Below are 27,299 nucleotides of genomic sequence, written 5' to 3' on the forward strand. Positions count from 1 at the left end.
AATGCAGTCTACTGTCATATATACCTAAAAAGAACAAAGAAAAAAGAAAAAAGATTAAATAGTAAGTATTTGACCCTGACTATGACAAAAATGTCTTAAAAAATTTTAAGTATGTTTAAAATAATGCTTTATAAGTATACTCTAAATAAAGATTCCATAAGGATTGTTTCATTTTATTCTTGTTTTATTATATCTTATTTTATTCATAAGCATTTTTCCTGGAAGTTTTATGATGGTTTCTACCTTCCTAGGGCTTGCAAAGTTGGTGTTCATCATCTACCGGAGTCTGGGACAGTTCCTTAGTACAGAGAATGCAACCATAAAACTGGGTGCTGACTTTATTGGTCGTAACAGCACCATCGCAGTGAATTCTCACGTCATTTCAGTTTCAATCAATAAGGAGTCCAGCCGCGTATACTTGACTGATCCTGTGCTTTTTACCCTACCACACATTGATGTAAGTTAATGTATGCTGATGAAGCAATGGAAGGTTATAAAACTGGAGAGGGAAGGAAAGGAAAGCTGACATGCTGGGGATTTAGAGAGGGAGAGGGAGAATATGGGAGGGACAAAAGACCTTGCCATTTGAATTTTAAATGTTGGACCAGGTCAGAGATACAAGTTTATTTAAGTCTGTGAACATAAAATTAAATGAGCCTGGTTCAGTGATTATTAGAACTTAAGTGTATTCTTAATGAAAGCTAATTCAGTAATCAACAGGAAAATGTAAATGACTCTAATTTGTTTTCGAATGGAAATTAACTCTTACCTTAGCAGCAGGATAGCTGTGTATTAACTGTTACGACTCTGCTTTTGTACAGTGACAAATTGTTGTTGTTTTCTTTTAAATTGGTCTTATTGATCATATTTGGCACAATTGTGAAGTATTCTGTTTAAAGAGTTGAGGACTGAGATGCGATTCCTCTGCTGTACCTCAAGTTGATACTTCAATACCTACTCTATGTTCCAAGTAGAGTGAATGAGTGCCTACAGATAACCAACTAGATTTACAGAATTGACAAAAATAAAACTGTACAGCCATGGTCCTCATGTCATACTTGCTTCAGTTGATTTACTCTTAAGAACCTTGAGGTTCTGTGTGATTCAAATGGTCGCTAATGTATAACTTAGAACTAATTAAAAATGGGTCCAAAATTGAAAATGGGTTTTTAAGACACTTGTACCTTACAGAATTTTCTCAGTACAAATTCATGGCTCTAATTTTGTCAGAAAGGGGGAAAAAATCATTCTAATGTACCATCAGTATGTAAAATCATAAGATGGAAATTGTAATTGTGTAAAATGGGTCTTTGGTAATTTAGAGTACACTTTAGAGTGTTTCGGACTATAAAGCCCCTTTTAAGCTAGATATCTGCCTTGTATAACATAGTCCACAATTTTGCTGATGAAAAACTTTATAGTCCGAAACATGCAAAGTTTAATCTAAATTACCTTTTACACATATTAAACAATTGCCATTGCCATCTTAGAGTGTAAAATCCTAATTTTATCTTGTCATTTTATTTCCCAGCCTGACAATTATTTCAATGCAAACTGCTCCTTCTGGAACTACTCAGAGAGAACTATGATGGGATATTGGTCTACCCAGGGCTGCAAGCTGGTTGACACTAATAAAACTCGTACAACGTGTGCATGTAGCCACCTAACCAATTTTGCCATTCTCATGGCCCATAGGGAAATTGCAGTAAGTATTTGCACTTCTAATTAGTAGCAGAAAAGAACCTCAGAGATTCAAAATAGCTTGTATTATAGTCCTGTTTTTTTGGGTACTTACCGTAACTAAAAAGCAAACAAAGAACCATGTGCATTTCTAATCATTTCTACACTATGCATATATTTTAAGAAGTATTAGTACTCTGATATTGTTTTTCTCTTATAATTACACTCTCCATTGTCACATCATGTTCTTGTTCTAAGTTTTTTTCTCTTGGCAACTAAGGGTTTAAAAACTGAACACCAATAGGTCACACAAGAGATAAGAGACTAAAATTTAGTATGTCTTCCCATCTCAAATGTTGGAATCTCATTTTAAGACTTTCCACACTATGTAAATTTCATATTTTGAAAAATCAGAATAACTTCAGGAATGTGTCTTGGTATTTCTTCTTATGAAAGAGAATGTTATCTAGAAGATAAAAATATTTTCAGAATTATAGAATGAAAACGCAGGTTTTTGTTTACTCAGCTCTCCATATGAAAGCATATAGAAACCCAAAAAGAAAATGAAAACTTAAAACTTGGCTTATGTGATATCCTTGAAAATCATCACAATGTTGATTATTTTTAGTCATAACTAAGCATTCTGTATTTTATTGTGAAACTGTTTTCTATGTTTTTGTAGGTAATTATTTTGATCATTATTTTAAAATATTTGTGTTTTTGCATTATTTTCTAGGGAATATCTTCCTCTTTCATAAGCCATTCTTTATAAACATTATAGTCAATGAGATAATAGTCTCTTTTTAGTAATGAGCCTTGTTTCACTAACGTGTATATTATTCTTCAGAGTTCAATATTAAGCGAGTTGTTTTCTTCTAGTTTATGTACTGTAGGAATACTAGTGTTCTTCATGTCTTTTTATTTTATAGTATAAAGACGGAGTCCATGAATTACTTCTCACAGTCATCACCTGGGTGGGAATTGTCATCTCCCTTGTATGCTTGGCTATCTGCATCTTCACCTTCTGTTTTTTCCGTGGTCTACAGAGTGACCGTAATACTATACACAAGAATCTTTGTATCAACCTTTTCATTGCTGAATTTATTTTTCTAATTGGCATTGATAAGACAAAATATACGGTAAGCACCTATTAAGATGATTGACTTTGGATCATTGAAAATTCTTTTAATAGGTATGAATTTGTGTATGATGCTGCTATGAATATTTAACCTTAAGTTTGTTATAACTGACATGGTGATGTTGAAGTATAACTTGTAATTAATTAAAAGACAGCTTAATCATGAAGCAATATTATGAATTAATTTATTTCATTATTAAGGTACATTTGCATTCTCTGGTTATTATTAAGATGTATAATTTGAATGGAAGAATGATAGGGTACTGAAAATATACTAGTTTCAAATTTCTGTTGTGCTTACATAGTCATTCTGATTAGTGAACCTCTTCATATTTAGAGCAATGCAGTCATCATCTTGAGGTCTGAATGTCAGAAACAGAATTTAATTAGTTAATGCATTATCCTGTACTCATCTGTGCTGGGATGAATTTAAAGAATGCTCCATATAAAATAGAAAGATAATCCTATATGATTAGGGCCAGGATATTTATCACTAGAATAAGTAGTTTAAATTTTTGTTATAGAAATAATTTATTTGCAAACAACCATTCTAACGACTTATATAGCAAATCATAGACAAACAGAATTTTTAGATTTTATAATGGATAATTTGAGAATTAAGATTTGTTTTCTATATGATTTTGAATTTGACCAAAAGCAGTAATGTCTTACTGTGATGAAATCTAGCACACTTGGTGGTATTCTATGCAAGTGTTACACTCTCTGTGTTTGGCAGTGTTTTTAACTTGTTTCCAATTATGAAAAGATATACATATAAATTTTTGGTGAGTTAATAGTAGTTTTAAGTAATGATGTGTTTTAAAAGGCAGGATTTGTGAGTGAATATATTATAGTTTTAGCAAGCCATTGGCATTCACGGGTTTTCTCTTGTATTTTTTTGTTCCTTTTCTTACAGATTGCATGCCCAATATTTGCAGGACTTCTACACTTTTTCTTTTTGGCAGCTTTTGCTTGGATGTGCCTAGAAGGTGTGCAGCTCTATTTAATGTTAGTTGAAGTTTTTGAAAGTGAATATTCAAGGAAGAAATATTACTATGTTGCTGGTTACTTGTTTCCTGCCACAGTGGTTGGAGTTTCAGCCGCTATTGACTATAAGAGCTATGGAACAGTGAAAGCGTAAGTAATTGCAAGCGACCTGAGTGTTTTTCAAGTGAATAATTTTTTAAAGCCTGTTAGCTGTCAGTGAGGGTCCCTGACAGACTAAAATAGCATCTGAAAGCTTTATTGGTAAGAGAATGGGCATGCCGTGCACAAATTACAATCAAGTCTTTTGTAATTTTCTAGGTTCAGAGGATTTGTACTCTGGTGAGGCAGATTCTACATTATGGACTTTCTTTTAACACAAAAGATTGACCTGAAACAAATTGAAAGAGTAAATAACTTTTTGGCCTTAGAAGATATTAAGTAAAAATTCTTTTGAACTTAAAGCATCTGACAGGTTTAACTACTCGGTTTTAAGCTAATGCTTCATTAGCTCTCTTTGTGCAGCCAACCCTGTAGCTAACTCTCATTCTGAATGGTAACACTAGCACATTCCATCCCATATGTTTAACTTTCATAATACTTTATGAGTCAGTTAGAAAAGGACTAAAATAAGTCACCATCTTTCATTTATAAAAATATAGATATTTACAGGAAGTGACAGAAGGTAGACATAGCCTTGTTTCTAAGGATTTTGTTTGCTAGAGGCATGAATGTGCCTTCCAATTCTGTAAATTTTTTTTCCTTTGATAAAATTAGTTATATGAAGAAGATTCTTTTGGAATAGAGAAAGCTTTTTGAGTATACAGATGATGACAGACAAAAGAAATTCAGCAGGGATTCAAGGTTATGTGAAAAATGAACTATTAAGTAAAATATGTCTTAATAAGTTAATGTATCGTTCACTCTAATTCTCCGTGAGTTCTGTGCTTTGATTTTCTTTCTAGTATTTGTTCCTAATGAAGGCATTGTATTTATGCTGTACTGTTTCGCAATAAGCATAACATCTGAACATTTTTTTTTTCTCTTTCATAGGGCTGAGCAGTTTAGTTCAGATAGATCTGAAAGGCAAATTTTGCTGATTTTATATATATATATATATATATATATATATATATATATATGACTTTAAAATAATAAGGCCATTTGGAATTTGAAGTTTCAGATCTTTCTTAATAAAGTTAAGAGCCCTTAGGGATTTATGGGTGGGTGGGATTTAGTCTTTTCCCTGTATAAGCATAATTTTGTGTGCTTTTATCAGGCCTAAAACCTGAAATGAAAAATGGCAGGTTGAAGTAAATTGCTGTCCTTTGTTAAAGTTCATGCCAACTCAGAATTATTAGACTTGTTCTTGTCCATAATAAGCAAATTTTCAAAAGCAAATGTAGTGATAGTTTTGTGTTTATTAAGTTTTAAAACTCTTAATTTTCTTGTAATGTTAAAGATCCAAAGATGCTACTTGATTCATACTCTCTTCTTTTCAAAACAGTTGCTGGCTTCATGTTGACAACTATTTTATATGGAGTTTCATTGGACCTGTTACCTTTATTATTCTGGTAAGAAGGCTCTATTTTCCTTTTCTTTTTAACTGCTACTTTAGAAATATTATTTAAAAGTATCTCAGTGTATTGTTAATTCATACATTCAAATATTATAGACATTTTCTATTTTATTGGATAATATTATTTAGTATATTTTAAATATTATATCATTATTGTGTTTATACACTTGCCACTTAACTTTATGAAAAATTTCCTCTACTGAAAAATATCATTTCCCATTTCTAATTCATTGAGTCAAAAAAAATCTAAAAGAAATACTTGTAAGCCATGTTACAAATTTAATGAGTGTTTTAGAAAAGCAAATTAACTTTACCTTAATTATTACCTTAATGTCCATATAGTAATTCAGCATTTTTACATGAATGTCCATACCTTAAATTGTTTTTTTACTTGTATAAAGTTTTAAAAGTTTAGATTAATTAAGGAATATTAAATGAATTTTAAACTCATTAGAAATAAAATTACTTTTCTAAAACCTAAAATAACAAACAAGAACTGGGGATATAACCCACTCCTAGTATGTATAAAGTCCTGGCTTCAATCCCTAGTACCAGAAATAAATTGGTTTTTAAGAATTTTTAGTTTTAAATGCATTTGATACAAGTTGAGAATAGAGACAGTAAGGTATTTTTAAACTTCTTACATTATCCATGGTAGTACTTGAATTACAAAAAACAAAAGAATGTGAAGTATCAGGAACTGGTATTATTAACAGTGTCTCATTGATACCTAGGAAACAAGTTGAAACACAAGTTTAAATATTCCTTTATTGCTATTTTCAGAATTTTGTTCCTTTTTCAATTTCAAAAAATTGACACATGTGCTTCTTAGGATATTTTTATTGTTAGTGTATCATAAAATGAGTAGTCAAAGGAAACGTTAAACCACTCCTGTGTGTACATTTTTATTGGCATTAAAATTAATTATCTTACACAATTGCAGTTACTAAGCAAAATGAAAATTTGAGATGAATACTTATGTGAATTAAACTAGTAAAATATTCTCTAGTGTTCCTAGGTAAGCTAATTTCTCATCAGAATTATTCAGTCCAGATGATTACCCCAGTTTTTATTCGTAGGCTGTTTGTTAACATAGCCTAAGCTTATCTTGAATTAATGACAGACTGCTGACATGAAGAGGTATGATCCTTAAAAACACAGGCTTCTCTCTTCCCCTAAGTCCTTGGCCAAACACATTTATACTTTGGAAACTATAGAGACCATTTTAGGGATATTCAGACTATAAAAATGGCATGTGTTTACTTCTGTTGTACTGAAGTTTTATATTTATAAAGGTAAGTACCAACTTTAAAACATTAAAAAAATATTTACTTGGTAAAAGAGCTAATGTTCACACAACTCAACTTTGAGAAAGAAAAGAGGTAAAATACATTGTATTATATTACCCATTTAAAATGTAAGCCCATGTTATTTATTTGTCTTTTATTATTATCCTCTCAAATACTTTAGACTGAGTTGTGAAGGGCTTTTGGAACATTTTTCTGAACCTAAAAACAAATAACAACAACAACAACAAAAAGAAACCAGCAGGTAGCAATCACAGTATACATCTCCTTGGAATTCTCAATTGCATTGCCCTCTCAACACAGAATGAAACTTAACTGTTGTACAGGAGTGCCAAGCAGTTTTGCAAAACAATATGTAACCTAAACTGAAATATTATTGTATAGCATGTGTTTACTGAAAATACATTTACCTACATTTATTCTCGGGTGATATATTTAAAACTCAATTCAGACTAAGCTGTATTTCGTACTATCTTTTATGGAATATTCTTATGATAAAAAATTACCTCTAGCATTTCTAGAAAATATAGTTTTGCATTTCTAGCTTTTTTGAATTGAAACCATTTAACTTTGTAGTATTAAATAGGTGTACATTTTTAATAATAATGTGCTGTGAAGAAAAATAATACACTGAGGAAGATAAAACTTCCCACTTCTGCATCTCTATAGAATGCCTTGCCTACAGGCACTGGAGTTATTATATCTATGAGAAAAGTGCTGGTAAGTAATGAGCAGTGGGAAACCATTAGTATGCCTGAAATGGTTTAATGAAAGCTTGGATCATGACACGTCAGGAGCTGTTCTTATCATTTGGACAGCTCCATCTGCATCATTAATAATTAATTCAGTTCAGTAAGAGTTCAGCTCACACACTCATTTAGAAGTCTTCTTCAGAGAACACCTCTCTGGCTGCTAGTCCCAGAGAGAAATAGGTTTCTGCTTGGCTAATAGCAAAGATCTGGAGATACAAGTACAGTTTTAGAGTTGCATTTGCCAGGTAGCAAAAGCTCCAGGGAGGACAAAAAGGGTCAGAACATATGCAGTTCAGCTAGGTTACTTCAGAGTGGTGTTTCTGTTCTTCTGTCTTATCATATCCATGTCAGCACTGCAAGCTGTGGAATGAATTTTAAGCTGCTAAGCTCAGACGGATGTGATTCAATTGAGCAGGTTGATGGCCATAAAGCAAACTGTGCACTCCTATAATCTCTGGTACCTTTTTCGTTTTTACAAGCTTCTTTGTATTTTTGTGTTTATCAAAATGGGTGATGTTTAACTATGCCATATTATTAAGCATCATTGGATTTTATCAGCCATTTTCACTGGCAGATTATTTTAATAATTATGTTCATAATTATTATTTGGGAAGAGGTGAAAGAACGATATTGGTCAGTGGAACAGAAAGAATGCCCCAGTTTGGTGATTTAGTCCTTTTAGCTGTATTGGAGATATATACACACACATATATATATATATATATATATATATATATTTTTTTTTTTTTTTTTTTTCCTTCTGGATCTGCTCCCACCCTTTTACATAGGTGGAAGACCTATCTATCATAACTGCGTGCACACAGACCTAGACCAGAGTTAATATTTGATTAATTTATGAACAAATTGCTTCATCTCCAAAATTAATCATGAGCATATTTAGCTGGTGGATTCACATACATACCTAACATAATCCTAATAATCTATACTTAAGGGTGACTTCTGTGTGAATAATTGAGTAACTACATGTACTTAGACCAGGTTAGACAAATCTTTGTGTGTATATTTATAGCTCTACATTTTCCTTTCTGACACATCCTTCTGATACATAAAGCCTTTCAACCTATCTTAAAATATTATGTTTAAACTCAGTGTTGTTTTTGTTTGGGAGGGGAAAAAACCCCAAAAAGACAAGAGAGGGTAAAACTGGCTCCCTTGGAGTGGAGGTGAGAGGGCAGCAATTGAATGGTATCTTTTTTCTCCCTTCTGCTTTCCAGTGAGAAATAGAAGAAACTCTATTTTGTGATTAAGTTTTAAATGTATACCAAAGACAGGAAAATATATTGAGGAAAAATAAAATGAGAAAGAAATAACTTATTTAAACCAAAATAGATAGATAAATAAATACATAAATAGGGGAATAGGGAGAGAAGAAAGAAATGAATACACACCTGGAAAGTTCCTCTTATAAAAATCAGGAAGAAAATACACAGAAACTATGAAATCAAGTTTGCAGACTATAGTTTAAAATTAATTTAAAATCATATGTTTTGGGCTGGGGATATAGCTCAGTTGGTAGAGTGCTTTCCTTACAAGCACAGGGTCCTGGGTTCAATCCCCAGCACCGCAAAAAAAAATAAAATAAAATAAAATCATATGTTTTTGTACAAAAGTGACTATTGTGGATCATAGAATTTACCAAAAATGTTTTGTTTGCTCCTTTGTCTCCATTTTATATTCCCATAGTTGTATTTTAAGAGAATAAGAAACAATGAGTGGGGAGAATCTATTAAGATATTATATCTAACAAAATCATAATCCTTATCAGTGTATTACCTTCTGAAAAAGATCATAGCAACAGTATTTATTCTGTGAAACTAAAATTTAGCATAATTTTTTAAGCATTGAAAAATAAGAGAACTATAAAAGCACACTTAAAAAGATGTATTTATGCTTCAATATTTATTCCTTTTGTTTCCAAGAAATATTTTACTGCCATATGATGTTGGCTGTACCATATTAAATTGTTTAGTATCTACATGGTAGAAGTAGTCCATTTTTCTAATAAACTAGTAAATAGTACATGTCAGTGAAATTTCAGTTTCTTTTTTTTTAATGAATTGGGGAAACAAAAACTCATTTTAGCTTTTTTGGGGGTTTTTGCCATCTTATGATTTAGAGTAGGACTTGAATGATTGTTTTCATAATTCCTTTTTTTGAAATGATGGAATTTTGTCTTATTAAATATACCTTTCCTTCATTATCTGTATGCTTTCTATTTCATGAGCTAAATTTGTGCAGGATTTAACTTTTTTTTTTTTTTTTTTTTGACAATCTGCATTGACTATAATACTTGTTTTTAGTTTCTTTATTTTGGAAAATTCAGGAACACTTGGGAAATTATTTGAATACAAAAATCCTTCAAGGATTTTAGAATTATTTCCCCAGTATTTTTAGTTGTCTTTAAAGAGACTTACTTTTAAGTCTTCTTAATATGATCAATGTTAGCTGTGTTAGAACAGCTTTTTAAAGTTTTATTTTTATATTCGCATTTGGGTTTTCTGAAATTGTGTAGTATTTAGCCGAGAGTGGAACTGACGTAACAAGCTTTGGAGAAGACAAAATGGACAGTTAGGCATTCAGGTTGACTAGTGGGGAGAAGTGTGAGTATTCTGGCATGTTGCTGGTTGTGGGATGGTAGAAGTTTCCAGGGTGGTAGAAATTTCCAGAGGAAATGGATTGTTAGTTAACTCTAGTAAGTCCATCAGTGGACAGTCATACCAAGAGTACACCTGTTATGCAGTTCAGGGTTTCTTTTAGGCAGTATTGTATATATATTAATTGATTATTTATCTTAACCTCATTTATCATTGCTTGTTTACCTTTACATTGGATCATGCTTTGTAGAAGTGGAATCTTTTTTTTTATATAGAACTAGTATATTTGTTGTTCAAAGACTCTGAACTTTGCCTCCCAGAACAAATTGATTAATTTTATTTTGAAATACTGTGGGTTGTGTAGCCAGACCACAGTATATTGAATCTCAACACTGACATTATAGTAGCTAAGTAATCTTTGGCAAGACATAGCTCAATAATTTATAAATTGTGCATACAAGAGCTGTCTGCTACCTCTGGCAGTAGGACTGTAGCTGACTTTTCCTCCCTGGGATTTTCTATATTTTTCTGAACTTGTCGATGTATTAAATAGAAAGAAAACATCGGACATGTATTTTGTTAAAAACCTCAGTTGAGCGAAGGGAAGAAAAGGGGAGAAAAGCAGTCAACAGTGTATGTTTTAAGGATTAAATGAGAAGGTTTTTTGTGACACATTCAACTGGGCTAGTTTTTTTAGTCTTAACTAGAACAAAATTGTCTTATCATATATAAGCTTTAATTATATTTCCCTACAGGTAGATTTCAATTTCTTATTTCAGTTTTATTGAAAAGTGTTTTTATTCTTAGATTGCTTTTTACCTGATTTTGTTCATTGTTCTGATAAATTCATCCCTGGACTTTCCACTCATTTTCTTTTTGCAGCATAGTATTTTACACATTCCACATTTCCTCACATTCACATTCATTATTTTGCTAATAATTTTAAACATTGTTGTAGATAATAAACAGCTTTTTTTCTTTCTGGAATGTCCTACTACTACTATTTTTTTTCCTAAGATGAGACGAGGGGATTATTAATGTGTTTAGAAAGTCATGAATACCAAATTTTGACCTTATATACTTTGGAAAATTAAGAAAAGGAGGGAGGAACCCTATATCTAGAAATTTACAGTAAAAGAAATGTTTGTATCAAGACATTTAAAAAGGAAGTTGGGAGAAAGTGAGGTAATCTGTGAAACAGATTACCCAATGGTAGGCGTCGGTTTGTTTACATGGGTTTTAGTTTGTTTTTAGGATATTTATGTAGTTCTTCCCTTTAACCATTCTTCAATTTTACTAGTTAAGTCTGCTGTTCTGTAAGCTGTAGGAGTAATGACATGTTGATTTTTGTCTACTATTTTAAAAAATTAGAGATACACTTTATCATAATGCTTTAAAAACCTATCAATATTTACTGTATTATCAGATGGTTCTCTTAAATTAATTCCTCAAAAGCAGAAACTGTGTTGTATCCACAGTACAATAAGTATATCCTTGCGTGGAACAGTCAAGAAAAACAGTACATATTTGTTGAATGAAATGTATATTCTAACATCCCTTGAAATTCAAGCATATATCTTGTGACTGACTGTAATAATCTTTAGCAAATAAAGCAAGAAAATATTTCTACAATTTTACTTACTTTTTCCTCTACATAAATATTTTAAGAAATTAATTTTTAAATACTTTAAAACAAAGAGCTGCTTTTGTCCTCCAGTAATTAACATTGAAGGGTAGAACACTGTCTGCCAACATGTGTAAGTTATGCCCATTAACCTCATTTTATCCTGTAAAAGGAAATTCTACCTCTGAGAGAAAGAATAAGGCATAGTAGACAAAATGATAAAGAGCTTGGATTAAAGCCTTTGCTCTGTTCCCAAACTCATCCTTCATAGGAAGGACTTAGAAATTTTAATTTATTGTCCTATATAAACTTTCCTAATTATAAAAATTAGAAGTAGTGATGGATGAGTAAAAATAATGCTATCATTTGAACATATGTCATTGTGACTCAGTAAAAAGGATCATATTACTGTCAAAAAGTTGTGTGGATTATCTGTCCCCAAGGAATTGAGTTCATCACCTGCAGTGGGTCCTTCTCTGAATATACCATTTAACTGGTACTAAGTCATGTAAACCTCTCAAAGTAACTGTTTTTGTCTCTTTTAAAATAATAATTTAAAATGTCAAAAAATCCATGAGCAAAAGTAGTTTAGTTGTATTTTTAGAACTTAAAAATGGAACTGCCTCCCTTCCATAGTTCTGCCAGGTGTCTACAGAAGCAAGTGGAAATTACCAAGTTTTGTCTCTTTTCAGTCAAAACCAACCCCTTTTTCTGAGTTCGCTCTTGTTGACCTCTGGGCATTCCAGACCTTCTATGTTAGATTCCATCTTCCCCAAGTTGCTTTTGTTTGCACCTAGATTTCTTGCACAGCAGAATGTTTAGAACTGAAAGCAGCCCTTTGTCAGAATTTACCAACTTGAATGTGATACAAAGACAAAGGAAAGAAGAACTCATGGTTATGGTTAAATAATGACTAAATAATGGTTAAATAGGAAATATATATGTGTTTTTAAAAATTTGCCTTCATATACAGGAGTTTTTATATATTTTATTTCACTTGCTCCTCACAGTGAACTTAGAAAGTAGGTTGTGCAGATGTTATTAATCTCATTTAATCAGTCAAAATCAAGTGCTAGATTCTTATCCAAGTCTTATGATTCCAACCCAGGGATTTTTCCTTAAGTTGATGTAAGTGGTCCTTCTAAGAAATTCACTTTAGTGTTCATTCTGTGGGTTTTAGGCCCTGGAGTACACATAGCTGAAGAAACTAATTTAGGTTTTCTAATTTATTTAATCATTACCACATGATACTAACTTAATGAGGTTGCAATTTCATGTCAAATGATCTATTAAAGAATCGATCATATGTGCCAGAGTATTTTTTACATAGACTGAAGTTGATCATCACATACATAAACCTAAATTGAATCATTGATGTTTAACTGCATTAGTTTATTAACTATATTTGCAAAATTTCTTTTTGTTTATAGTGATCTGATCCTTTCTTTATTCGTTATAACAGTTAAATATTATCTTCCTCGTGATCACATTGTGCAAAATGGTGAAGCATTCAAACACTTTGAAACCAGATTCTAGCAGGTTGGAAAACATTAAGTAAGTATTTTGTATTTTAATTTTAACACTTGACAAGCTAAGTAAAAGATATTCTCCACAGGGAACACAGGTATTTTTGCCTTCTATCAACTCTAGAAATTATTCAGAATGAAGTTTTACCGATCAAGGTTGAGTCTCACTATTACCATGTTACAGACGTGGGTCAAAAATTAGATAATTCTGTCTTGATCTAGGATGAAGAAATTGTTTCAGTGGCTTTGTGGAAATTTCATATTACTGTAGCAATTTCATTTGAATTTAAAATGCAGTTCAAAATGATGTTCCTGTTTGCATGGCTGATAGGATTTTATTAAGTTTGTTTTGTTAAATGACTTTTTGATTTAAGGATTCTGAGCAGTTTTTCCTCCTAATCCTGTTTTCATAAGAGAATTTAATCTATTGTTAACTTGAAGATTATCTGTTGTTTTTATGCTAATTAAACAAATGTTTACTAGTGTTATTGCAATATTCTATCAATGGAAAAATGCTATCTAATTAACAAAAAATTGATAGCTGTTGATTCATTAAGTCATCTTATGGAGGTATTTTCAGAGTTAATTTTAAAATATGAGTGTTAATTTAGAACTTGAGATATTCAAGTTGATTTTAATGGGATTGTGAAAATACTATTTTTAGAGTAAAAAATGGCAGATCTATTGTAAGAGTAAATTTTTTAAAAGTTAGATGTTTTAGATAGGTTAGTGCCAGCTTCATTGCATGTTGCATGGTAAGAGAGAGAGCTAATCTTTAGCATCTCTCTTTTCTTCCTTTTCCTCTTTCTGTCTTCTCATCTACACCAGTAATTACCGTGTTTGTGATGGCTACTATAATACGGACTTACCTGGGTAAGGTAGAACCCTACATTAACCAATTTATGGCATGATTTATATTTTTTACAAATCCGTCAATATCATGAATTGCCCTTAATTTTTATAATTATTTTGAAATATCTGATTTGCTATAGTATTTTTAAACGATAATATGCCTTTATTTTTTTAATTGCTTGCCTCTGCATTTTGACTTTCTTAATTTTGACTAATTTATAAAATATATAAATGCTTTCTTATTACTTTCTATTTTAATTCTGTCTAATAATTTTGTTTCTCTTTTCTGCTTATAATGCTTTCTAGCTATGAAGATAATAAGCCATTTATCAAGTAAGATCATTAGTTAGACATGGAATGCACTGACTTTAAATCCTTCTCATTCCGCCCTATTTTCTACAGTTCTTTTTTCCTTAAGCTATTCATGATGAAATCTCTCCAAAATTTATTATTATTATTTTTTTTTTATTTGAAGTTGTCCTCATGTTTTTATCTCATTTCAGCTAGGCTTCTTCATGCTTTAGTTATAAAACCTTAGGTTCACCTAAGACTAGTTCATAGACTCTGAAGTTTAGGTGCTAAGTGATTATCTGCCATTTAACCTTTCTGTATGTGTCACATTATTCAGTGTCATATGAGTAGACCACAGGAATAAAAATGTGTTAGTAAACTAATTAAGAACTCCTTAATTTCTTTAAGCAAAATGCACATAAAAGCCAATAAAGTCCTGGGGGATATTTTACAACTTGTGTTTTAAAGTAGTTTGATACCTGTGTATTCTGGAGTAAGAAAAGGTCATGCCTGCTGTTGCGGTTTTCACCGGAGGCTCCAGTACTAAATGCTGTTGTTCTTTCTTAATCAATGAAAGGATAAAGACAAACGCTGTTGAGTTTGAATGTGAACATAGAGAAAGTCAACTGCTACTACTGATATGTTGTTAAATAAGTGTGATAAGTATTTCCCTGCCCCCTCATTGAACCTGTTAAAAAATTCACTTTGTTTTTTCAGGTCTTGGGTGCTTGGTGCTTTTGCTCTGCTGTGTCTTCTTGGCCTCACCTGGTCATTTGGGTTGCTTTTTATTAATGAGGAGACTGTTGTGATGGCGTATCTCTTCACCATCTTTAATGCTTTCCAGGGAGTGTTCATTTTCATCTTTCACTGTGCTCTCCAGAAGAAAGTAAGTGAATGGAAACACCTGGGGCCTCTGCTTGCTCTTCTGTGACTTGAAAGTAATAGGTGTAATAGAGAAGTTACAGTGGGCATATTACTAAATAGCATCATATTTTTTATTACAAGTTAATTTTAATGCCTGTCTGGAAATTCAGGCTTCACATTATAAAATGGAATATCAGTCATCTTTTGGCTCTCAATTTGGGAAGGTTGTAAACTTTGATCTTGATGTTAAGACTTCTTTGTTAGTAGGGTCTGTAAAATACTTTACTCCCAAAGTAGACAAGATTTAAAAAAAAAAAAAAAAAGTTAAATTCATTGCTCACTAACAGGAATGCAGTGATCCAAAATGAAATTGAGTGTAAGGATAAATCATGTCAATTTTAAACACACCAGACATATAAAAAAATTAGTGCTAATGTTCATTTTGAGTAATTTTGAAAGATTTAAAAACCAATAATTTAAACCTCATGTCCTACCTAGTATTTTGTCCTGACTTCATGTTAAGTGAATTCAGCAAAAAAAATTGAAAATTAAAGTTAAAAGGGAAAAACTTCAATCTGTAGCAAGATATAAGTCTAAGGGAATCACTTAGCAGCCATTTGAGTTTGAAATTTCTGTGCCTTTCACAAGGTATCATCCTTTCTGTCTGCATATCTAATGTAGTCTTTTTATTCTGTTATTACTAGTTGGTCACTAAATTGAACAGAGAAATAGAATTGTGAAAGTGAAAACTATTATGTTTTCAGTCCTGACAAGATGATAGTGTTGTTACTTCCATCAGTTTTGAATAAGCTATAATTTTGAGATAATGACAGTGGAATGTTCAACACTGACAGATAATGTACATTCACAGCAATATAGGCATTAGGCAAAACCAACACAGGAGGGTATTATTTGGATGAAATACCATTTTGATTGCCATTGTCTTGGTTATACAGCATTTCAGAACAGTTAATAGCCATTAAATGTGTGGAAAATTTTTGTGAGGTATCATGTGTTATTTAATAACAGTGAATTCTTAACTTTCTAAACATTATACAAGGATAACCTTAGTAACTATTTTAGTTTTTATTTGTTTTTTATGTAAATGAGCAGTCTGTGCACAAACCTGTGATCACATATTCATTTCTGGACTTTTGTGTCAAACTTTTTTGACATAATGCATTGATATAGGAGGGAAAGGGTGAAATAGTTATTATTCATATAGTTATGCGTGCTAATTGAACAAGAAGACTTTCACATTCTTTTTGTTTTAGCAACTACATTTTAAAAGCATCACGAAGCACTTGTTTTGACACATTCTCCTTATTCTAGGACACATCCTATTGGGTGCTGCCAGGGTGGATTGTTAAGGATATGCCATAAAATGATACATTAAAATCATGGTTCTTACTGCTCCAATGAGCATATTTAGGCCAAGAAAATGCCCTTGAAGCTCAGCCACATTGTTATTGTTTTAATAGGTATAATTAAATAAAGCCAAGAAGAAAATGGAAGTGCACTTAGATTTAAAAGGTTATCTAGTAACTTTAATTTTCTGTTTTTGAAAGGAATAAGTGTTAAAGTCATGGTCTTTACAAGCAGATTACTGAGTTGTGAAAGGGGGAAGGCTTCTGAGTGTTTTGGGTTTTTTGTTTATTTATTGTTTTGGTCGTCTACTAGAAAAAAGTTTTTTGTTTTTTTTTTTTGTAATTTTTCCTTGTCTGTGTTATAATTTCAAAGACTGGCTCTAATCTGCAATAAAATATTTCTAGACCAATATAACTAACACAATCCAGCACCCTCTGTCAATAGCTCCTCCCTACTCTGTACCACTGTTCTAGGAGGGGAGTTCTTTGGACTCCACTTTTTAAAGGTTGATTTAAAATTTTCTCTCCACTCATATATGCAGGCTTCACTAGGAAAGGGAAATTATATGGGTAATTCATTAAAGTGAATGGAAATTACATAATAGTTTTATTGAGTGCTAATGAAGCAAGTAGACATCTTAGGTGCTCCATACTAAATGTTAGAGCTAGGCCTATCAGAAAATGAAGAAAACATTCCATTCTGGTCATTGGCAAGTGTATCAAAGTGCCTTTTTTTTTTTTTTTTCTTCTTATGCCAAAGAAGTCTTGTCTGTAGAGTAAAACTGCAATCTAGTCAGAGGTTTATGTATTGACCCAATAAGAGAACATGAAGTATGTAGAACCTAAATGACTGAATTACATATTGAGTAAATATAATCAAGCAAGGAATATACAAATCGTCTGATTTTTCTTAGCACAAAATAAAATGAAGCCCCTAGTTGTATAGGTAGAATGAAACTTTAAATACATTGCTATTGAATTAATAACAAACATTCACATAATAATAACAACAGGGTACAAAGTATTTCCACAGGTTATATGAAGTTTTAAAGATCTTACTAGCCAGTCAATTGATCAGAGATATTTCTCTAATGGGATTTTAGCAATTTCACTTGAACTTGATTTTGAAATTTCAGTTTATTTTCTCTGCAGTTATGACTTAATGTTACTTTAATTCTTCTTGGTTGTCTTCACTCCTCATTTAATTAAAGAGAGAAGCAAGTATGTTTGTATTAATCCCATGGTCTCATGATTATTCATTGCAGGTACGAAAAGAATATGGCAAGTGCTTCAGACACTCATATTGTTGTGGTGGCCTCCCAACTGAGAGCCCCCACAGTTCTGTGAAGGCATCCACCACCAGAACCAGTGCTCGGTATTCCTCTGGCACACAGGTAACAAAGGGTTTGACAGCATCTTTAATTAACCTCTAATTTATAGAAAGCCTACTGGGACATGTTCTATTTAGATGCACTAATTGTTTCCTCATTATAATGATGCAGGTAGTAAATGCTTGCTTTTTTTAGTATTTTGGTTTAATTTCTTCTTAAATATGTACTCCAGGTGTTTGTTTAGGTGTAAGCATCCTTTTGGAGTTGGTGAGTCCTTTAAGAAGTGAATCCTAATCAGTCCATATTCTAAGGACATGTAGCACAGCGCTCAGAGCAGGCATTCAGTCAGTATTTGTTGAATAAGCAGTCATCTCAACTTTTTATAAAAAGTCAATTAACTAACACACTTTTAAGAGTGGAAATTAAATACCCTTTAGTAAAAGGCAAGCAACAGGGCAACATGGATATTCTTAATTTTAGACCCAAAACAGCACACATTCTGTAAAAGGCCAACTGATAACCATACACAGATTGTCTAGGATGAATCTTTGTGTGTTTTTAATAAGGTGAGCTTGGGAAAACTAACGTATGTCTTGCTATTTTATATTAATAGAGTCGTATAAGAAGGATGTGGAATGACACTGTGAGAAAACAATCTGAATCTTCTTTTATCTCAGGTGACATCAATAGTACTTCAACACTTAATCAAGGTCAGTTATTAGGAAAATTTTAGTTTACAATATACAATACAAATTTTGGGCTTTTTTGCCAACTTAGAATAATTCTAGACAAAGTACTGAAATTTTCTGTCATGGGTATATATATCACACGTTCTTAAACCTATTTACTTTTAGTCATCATTTATTAAAGTACATATAAATTCATTTCCTTCGATAATGTAATGCAAAAAATATAACTTTAAACTCCACACTAATAGAAGGCTGAAAAAAGTAATTATTAAAAGTATACTTTGCCACAGATTAAAATGTTTTCCTAATGGGTATCCCACATTTCTCCTTTCTAAACAAGACATTTATCAAAAGGTTCTTCTTAAAATATTAATATAAATTAGAATAACTACTATTCATGTAAAACAGTGCTGATTTTACAATGAAAAAAGGCAAAATATTTGTAAAATTCTTTGATGTTTTTTCATAAGATTTATAGTAAGCCTTCATAAACAAAGTTAAAATATCACAAAAGTTTGTGTAGTACTTTTTCCATATTGTTTGATGTGTCTATAAAGGCAACTTTAAATTTGTCATATAAATCAATATAATTCTGTAAAAGGAACTAATTTAGCAAGATAAGGTCACAAGCACATACACACACAGGTATTCCTGAATAAAAGCTTAGTAAATGTCAATCTAGTATGAAAAAATTGTTATTGTGTTGATCCTGGAAAGTTAATTTATTCAGGTATTTTCAGTTTTGAAGTATTGATTTTGTAATATAATATGGAGTTTACCACAATGAAAATGTTAAAAGACATTTCAAATTGTTGACATTGTTCTGGGAAGAGTTTAGCTTAAAATAAAGAGAGGAGTATATGTGACGTGAAAACAACTTGAATTTAAAATATTTTTAGTGAAATTACATTAGCTGCACAAAGCATACAATTGATAGGTAGAGTTTATCATTTATCAATTAGAATGAGGTAAATGTGCATCTATTCCATTGCAGTGGTATTTTACCTAATTCTGTTAAGATGACTATCAAAAAGTAAATGAAGTACTCAAAGATTCATTTTTGAAACCTGGCAAATGAGATTATAAAACACGAAATCTTGTTGTATACAATTTGTGAATCATCTGATGATTCATTTTACAGTTGTTTTCCCCCTCAGCATGTACGCTTTTGCATTTACTAAGGGAAGCTTTTTGCAGTGTGTCATAATTTTTACCTGTTTGTGAAAATTGTTTTCTTCCTGCTTGTATCAAAGTTGGTATTAACACAGATGTTTTCATGAGGGATAATCCCACACCTGTAAATCTGAAAGTTTGAGATTCTCTCCTCTGGGCCTCAGTGGTGAAGTTTTTAATATTAAGCAGTAACATCTTGAAACATAATGTTGATCTCTATGCATTTAATTGCCATTTTTGTTTAACAGTGATTTTGTATAAATTAGTAAATGTCATCCTCAGCAGGTGTTTACTTGGGGGATTTAGAAAGCACCTGTGAGTTACTGAAATTTAACTTCCCTCTCCCCTTCCTCCTTCAAATTAGTAGTTCAAATACAGTCAGAAAATTTCAACAGATTTTCCATTGCCAACTTGTCCACTACCCTGATGAATTAAAAAAAAAAAAAAAAATATATATATATATATATATAAAATACTGCAACTGTAACACTAAAATAAGAACTGATGTATTTTTTTCTGTTTTTTGTTTTGTTTTTTTTTGCTTTAGGAATGACTGGCAATTACCTACTAACAAACCCTCTTCTTCGACCCCACGGCACTAACAACCCCTATAACACATTGCTCGCTGAAACAGTTGTATGTAATGCCCCTTCAGCTCCTGTATTTAACTCACCAGGTGTGCTTACACTTAACAAATAAAACTACCTTTCTTTGCTGCTCAACACAGCTCTGATCTTTGCCCTGTTTCTAAAATACTTGTTACCATGATATTTATTATTATTACATCCTTAATTTCTCAATTAAAAAAAAATTATGGTATTGCCCATGCCAGGCTTCTAAAACTGCACTATATTATAGTAAAAGTTCAGTCATGATAGTATTTACAATAATTATCCATGTTTTTAACACAGGTGGCATAAATCTTAATATATTATTACAGGACTGACATCACATGGTCCGAGAGCCCATCTTCAAGATTTATATCATTTAGAGGTATAATATCTATATAATACATTATTCAGTTGACTCTAAAGCTTGCTGACAAAATTGTTTCTGGAATGAACTAGTTAATAAAGATAATTTGGATGTCTGGGTACAGAAGACTACATCCAGCATTGTCAATATAACCAAACTATAGTATAGTGCAGCTTTATGGTAGTTTTTCTTTTTTCTTAAGAAAACTTTTGAGAATACAGTTAATATTAGTCAGTTTATGCCAATAGTTTTTAATTGGGGGAGGGGGAAAGATTATCACTAACCTATCCTGTTTACTATGCCAGTAGTTTATTTTTTAAGAATCATATGTATTTAATATTACCATTTTCAAGATTTTGGGAAAAGTTTCATTATTACTGCTAGCATATAATCTCTATTTGTGAATAATATTTGCCACTAAATTGGACCCCAAACTTGGTTTCCAGTTTTTTTTTTGTTTGTTTGTTTGTTTTGTAAAATTCTTTTTAACGTAACTGCAGCTTCTTTTCATTCTCTTGTTTTCTTACTTTCCTTATGCTTTCCTCTAGCAACCTACAGAGAGACAAGTATGGGAGTAAAACTTAACTTTGCCTATCAAATGTAAATTTTTTCAGCATGATTTTTAACGGGCACAATTAAAACATAACTAGCAGTCATGAAGTAGACTCAGCGGGCAAGTGGTTCACAATTTGCAACTAAAAAATGTTAACAAATTTAAACAGTACATCTATCTGTACTTCCTTTTGTCAGTAATAGAGGTCTGTAGCAAATGCTGTCCATACTTAAGTATATGCAATGCTGAAATAATTTGCTCTATAAAGCCTGAAGTACTGTCAGCCAAAATGCTTAATAATTGACTTTATCATTTCTGCATTCCCACAGTCATCTTGCTACAGGCTGTGGAAAGTCTTCAAGTGAATTACCTGAACTTGGGCAGAAAAAGATGCCTCTTCAAAACCAGAGAAGCCTTAAATCTGCAGTATATCATAGAAAACACCTTTTGGATTTTATTCAGTGTACTTTTTACATTTCTTAAGCAATGATTAAAAGAAAAAAATGTCTGAAAACATTGAACCTCTGCAAAGGAAACAAATGCTAGCATGTTTTCCATATGTCACCTGTAACTGAAAGTGCCAAATGTTTTCTAAATACAGCTTACAAATAAAATTGTGGCACATAGGAATTATAAACTAGAAAATTGTGTAAGCTAAAGGAAGTCTTACAGATAACTATCATAATTTCATTTTGTTAACACCCAAAGCATGATAAAAATTGAATTGTTAATCTTTGAAATGTAGAAGTCAGTTTTGTTTTTCGTATTTTTTAAATAACCTGAATAAGTAACAGATATAATATTCTCCCCCAAATTATCATTTCTGCTAATGATAATTGTCAGACACTTATCTGTCAGGAAATTTGTGCTATACAGAGAATTTCTATGTGTTTTCTGAAAGAAATTGAGTTTTCTGGGATATCTGCAGCTTTAAGAGTGAGGGAAATTTCTTATTCTTTTCCAAGAATTAAAAGTTTTTCCTAAACTCCTCCAAGCCTTGCATACAATGCAGCAGCCTCACAGTGGTCAGTTTCATTTCAATAACATCATCTCATTCTTATTTTTCTTTTAACAGACCTATCTGTAGACAAGTGATTTTTTTTTTTTCCTCTAGGATTTTGAGAATGAGTAGCTCAATTTTCCATTGTGCAGACCATTTAATTTTCTCTGACTTTTTTTTCCCATTTGCTTGAGAAGCACTGTGATGTCTTAGTTTACATGTTTATGTGTCTGTAGAAAATATAACTGATTCATCAGAATAGAGCATGTTACCATGTTTTTTTTCCTCCTAAACCTCTTTCCATATTTCAAGCAGAGTTATCCAATCTTTCATTCCGTGAGAAATAAAAATATAGTAGCCAAGGCTGACACCCTCCTCCCATTCCATAGTTAATATCTATTCTTGGTTTAATTTCTGTGACCCATACTTAAGAAATCTCTAACATTTCTGCGTTTGACCTCCATGCCCATGATGTTTATGGGCTGATCTTGTATAGTAGACTCTGCTGGTTCATTCGGTGCTGTCACTGTGACTGATGCAGACTGCAGGGCTGCAGGCAAACTTTGACCATTAGAAGCCTGGGGCCATTACTATTAGAGAGATTATTAGTACCAAAATAAGTTAAAATAATAAAATACTAAATATAAAGACTGCTATTGCTGGTAATCTAATTTGTTGAACCCTTGCTCTGACTAAGTTGCTGAGAAGCTTAGAAATTCTTCATCATGTTACAATAAATCATTTTACTTTCTTTTATATATCAGCTACTCTTAGGCCAGATAGCCTGAGCAGACAGACATGATGTGAGTTGTCCAAAGTGAGTCATTCCACCTGCCGTCTTTCGTGTTGTTGGATGGTGCTTGTGGGCCCTCGGTCCAGTCAGTATGAGAGATGGCTGTCTCTGTTTAACATGAATTCTTTGTATCTGTCCATTTTTTTCATTCTTTTTTTTAAATTTCATCTCCAGACAAAGGAAATGTTAGAATGTTGTTTTAAAAAGTTGCTTGCCGATTATGTGGGTTTATGTTGTACATTTGCCTTTCGGTTTTGTATGTGACTTATTCCTTTTTAATTTAGTGTTGTTTAGGACAAATTCTGTTAATTTTATTTTTATAAACCATAGTCTTGTACTTTAAAATGTAAATGTCACTAATGAATTGCTTTGCATTAACTATGCAAGGGCATGGAGTGAAGTCTTGTTCGTAAGAGTGTCAGAGATTTGACCAAAAATCATTGAATAACTACGGTCTCCCTGAAATTGATAAAAGTAATATTCTGTATGCCATTTTCCCTCCCTGGAAAACAGTATCATTTTTTTTTTTAACACTTTTTCCTGTTATCTAAGGGGTTGCAACTGTTTATAGTTGGGAATGCAGGAAAGCCTGACACTTTTCAAGTGTTAGCTTTCAAACACAACTTTGTCCTGAACGACATTAAAAAGTTTTGTACAAAAGAAATAAAGTTTCTTCAGAAAGAAACAGAGGAAGTAATGGTAACTCCCCTTTTTCTGTTCCAGGACATTCACTGAACAATGCCAGGGATACAAGTGCCATGGATACTCTACCGCTAAATGGTAATTTCAACAACAGCTACTCACTGCGCAAGGGGGACTATAATGACAGTGTGCAAGTCGTGGACTGTGGACTAAGTCTGAATGATACTGCTTTTGAGAAAATGATCATTTCAGAATTAGTGCACAACAATCTTCGGGGCAGCAGCAAGACTCACAACCTCGAGCTCACACTCCCAGTCAAGCCAGTGATCGGAGGCAGCAGCAGTGAAGATGACGCTATTGTGGCAGATGCTTCATCTTTAATGCACGGCGACAACCCAGGGCTGGAGCTCCATCACAAAGAACTCGAGGCCCCCCTCATTCCTCAGCGGACTCACTCCCTTCTCTACCAACCCCAGAAGAAAGCGAAGCCCGAGGGAACTGACAGCTATGTCTCCCAGCTGACCGTGGAGGCGGAGGATCACCTGCAGTCCCCTAACAGAGACTCTCTTTACACAAGCATGCCCAACCTTAGAGACTCCCCCTATCAGGAGAGCAGCCCCGACATGGAAGAAGACCTGTCTCCCTCCAGGAGGAGTGAGAACGAGGACATTTACTATAAAAGCATGCCAAATCTTGGAGCTGGACGGCAGCTTCAGATGTGCTACCAGATCAGCAGGGGCAATAGTGATGGGTATATAATCCCCATTAACAAAGAAGGGTGTATCCCGGAAGGGGATGTTAGAGAAGGACAGATGCAGCTGGTAACAAGTCTTTAATAGTACAGCTAAGGAATTCCAGGGGCCACATGCAAGTATTAATAAGTAAATAAAGACTCCATTGGCCCCATGCAGCTCTCCCTCAAAGTCTGCTTGAAGAGATGGCTCTGTTGACCTGTGGTTCTCCAGTGTAAAAAAGATGACTGAACCTTGAAGTTCTGTGAATTTTTATAAAACATACAAAAACTTTGTATATACACAGAGTATACTAAAATGAATTATTTGTTACAAAGAAAAGAGATGCCAACCAGGTATTTTAAGATTCTGCTGCTGTTTAGAGAAATTGTGAAACAAGCAAAATGAAACTTTTCAGCCATTTTACTGCAGCAGTTTGTGAACTAAATTTGTAAATATGGCTGCACCATTTTTGTAGGCCTGCATTGTATTATATACAAGACGTAGGCTTTAAAATCCTGTGGGACAAATTTACTGTACCTTACTGTTCCTGACAAGACTTGGAAAAGCAGGAGAGATATTCTGCGTCAGTTTGCAGTTCACTGCAGATCTTTTACATTAAGGCAAAGATTGAAAACATGTTTAACCACTAGCAATCAAGCCACAGGCCTTATTTCATATGTTTCCTCAACTGTACAATGAACTATTCTCATGAAAAATGGCTAAAGAAATTATATTTTGTTCTATTGCTAGGGTAAAAATAAATACATTTGTGTCCAACTGAAATATAATTGTCATTAAAATAATTTTAAAAGTTTGAAGAAAATATTGTGAAAAGCTCTTGGTTGCACATATGTTATGAAAGTTTTTTCTTACACTTTGTCATGGTAAGTTCTACCCGTTTTTCACTTATTTTCCACTGTATACAGTGTTCTGCTTTGACCAGTTAGTCTTTATTCTTACATTTAAATTTCTTATTGCCAAAAGAACGTGTTTTATGGGGAGAAAACTCTTCGAAGCCAGTTCTGCCATGCCTTGCACAAATGTGGTGAAATCTAGAAAAGATTGTGTGTCATCTTTCTGTTTATTCTTGAACAGAGGGCAAAGAGGGCACTGGGCACTTCTCACAAACTTTCTAGTGAACAAAAGGTGCCTAATTCTTTTTTTAAAAAAATAAAATAAAACAAATATTACTCTTCCATATCCCTTCTGCCTATATTTAGTAATTAATTTATTTTATGATAAAGTTCTAATGAAATGTAAATTGTTTCAGCAAATTTCTGCTTTTCTTTTCATCCCGTTGTGTAAACCTGTTAATAATGAGCCCATCACTAATATCCAGTGTAAAGTTTAACACGGTTTGACAGTAAATAAATGTGAATTTTTTCAAGTAGCTAACGTGCACTTTTATGTATGATACATAATTGGCTTTAATATGTTGATCCTTTCCCATACCTTCCTCCTCTTGGTTTAGGTGACTCCATGGGTTAGGTAATTCATGATTATGTAAAAAAAAAAAAAAAAAAATACCATTAAGTTGCCTGTACATTCCATGCTAAAAAGAATAAATTTGTATTCTAATTATCTATAACATATGCATAAAATCTGACACATACGTTTTCAGTAGGGAAGTATGCTAAAAGTATTTTTTGTTGTTGTTGCTGTGTTGCACCCAAACTAAAAAAAGTAAAGAAATAAAAGGTTTGGAAATTCTACCATCAAATTTGGGCATCACAAAAAAATTTTTTTTTTCTTACATTGATTTTTAGGCAGTATGTTGAGGAGAAAGTCCTAAAACATACTTTTGCAGCTTGAGGATTATTAGTATTTCTATAGACAGCTGTGAATGACAGTATTTCTTATCATTGGAAGGTTTTGCTCCAAGTTCAAAAATCATATAATTGAATCTCAACAAATAGATTTTACCTGTTCATATCATGAGCATTTATTCCAAATTCTTCTAAAGCATAGTGGTTCTCTCAAAATGCTTCAACCAAGTTAGAAATCACTTTTATTTTATGTGGGCACACTTGGTCATGCCTATTGAATTTAAAAAGAGTATTGAAGAATTTTAAGTATGTACTCATATAAGAGTAGATACAGTGAAGTAGACACTAAATAATGAAATGAAATTTAACAATCCTCTGAGAAAAAAAACGTGCACGTAATTGTATTTGCTAAAATTCTTCAGGAATTTACAAAACTTTATTTGCTGGAAAGGGGCACTTTAAAAATAATTTTCAATCTTGTCATACTTTTTCTTTTCAGTGCCTACAACTACAATATTGTGTAGTGTATTCCTCCGAATGAATACCCTAACTAGGGTCAGACTATTTTGGTAATTAAATACAAAAAAAAAAAAAAAAAAAAAGAATACATGAAGAAGAAAGGCAGCAATGAGCACTCTGCTTACTAGTCCCATCTCTTTCTTGCTCCTAAAGTAGTTCTCAAAACTGTACTATAGTATGAACAAATAAATAGTACCTAAAGGACTCATGTTCTCTGTATGTAGTAAAAATGATTTATTATAGATCTTTATCTTGTAGAATGAAATTTGGAAGTTTTCCTTCATCTCTGCCATCAGAAGAATCATTTTCCAAACTGGTTTCTTAAAAAAGATGTTAATGTTGCCTTAAATTCCATCTAGCATCATCCCTAGCACCAAGGTAGTTTTTTAGGTTTGTTAAACGTTATTAATTTACTGTCTTTCATACTGATGCATTCGTTATTAGTCTGTTTTCTTTGGGTCTGTCACCTGTACATACAGTTTCCACATCCCTGACTGCTTCTTTTTGTGGTAGTTACAACTGTGAACTTAGAAAGTTGCATTTGA

The 27,299-nt window shown here is 32.4% G+C and overlaps 1 protein-coding gene across 17 annotated transcripts in view; it reads left to right on the top strand.

Annotated features, from left to right (window-relative positions):
* Positions 1-25,859, top strand: part of ADGRL2 (adhesion G protein-coupled receptor L2) — a 623,949-nt gene extending 598,090 nt beyond the window's left edge. For 11 of the 17 annotated variants that reach the window (XM_079147428.1, XM_079147431.1, XM_079147427.1 and 8 more), the window contains 11 exons: positions 252-457; positions 1,532-1,705; positions 2,610-2,819; positions 3,735-3,955; positions 5,310-5,376; positions 13,142-13,233; positions 15,066-15,234; positions 17,845-17,973; positions 18,524-18,620; positions 20,320-20,448; positions 23,817-25,859. In XM_079147428.1, coding sequence (XP_079003554.1) covers positions 252-457; positions 1,532-1,705; positions 2,610-2,819; positions 3,735-3,955; positions 5,310-5,376; positions 13,142-13,233; positions 15,066-15,234; positions 17,845-17,973; positions 18,524-18,620; positions 20,320-20,448; positions 23,817-24,571 — 2,249 coding nt within the window. In that variant the 3' untranslated portion in view covers positions 24,572-25,859. Of the gene's footprint in view, positions 1-251; positions 458-1,531; positions 1,706-2,609; positions 2,820-3,734; positions 3,956-5,309; positions 5,377-13,141; positions 13,234-15,065; positions 15,235-17,844; positions 17,974-18,523; positions 18,621-20,319; positions 20,449-20,683; positions 20,766-23,816 lie in introns of all 17 variants that reach the window. The other 6 variants (XM_079147423.1, XM_079147425.1, XM_079147421.1 and 3 more) reach the window with 4 other exon arrangements.
* Positions 25,860-27,299: the final 1,440 nt, after the last annotated feature.

The sequence above is a fragment of the Sciurus vulgaris genome (genome assembly GCF_902686455.1).
Source record: "Sciurus vulgaris genome assembly, chromosome: 1".
NCBI lineage: Eukaryota > Metazoa > Chordata > Mammalia > Rodentia > Sciuridae > Sciurus > Sciurus vulgaris.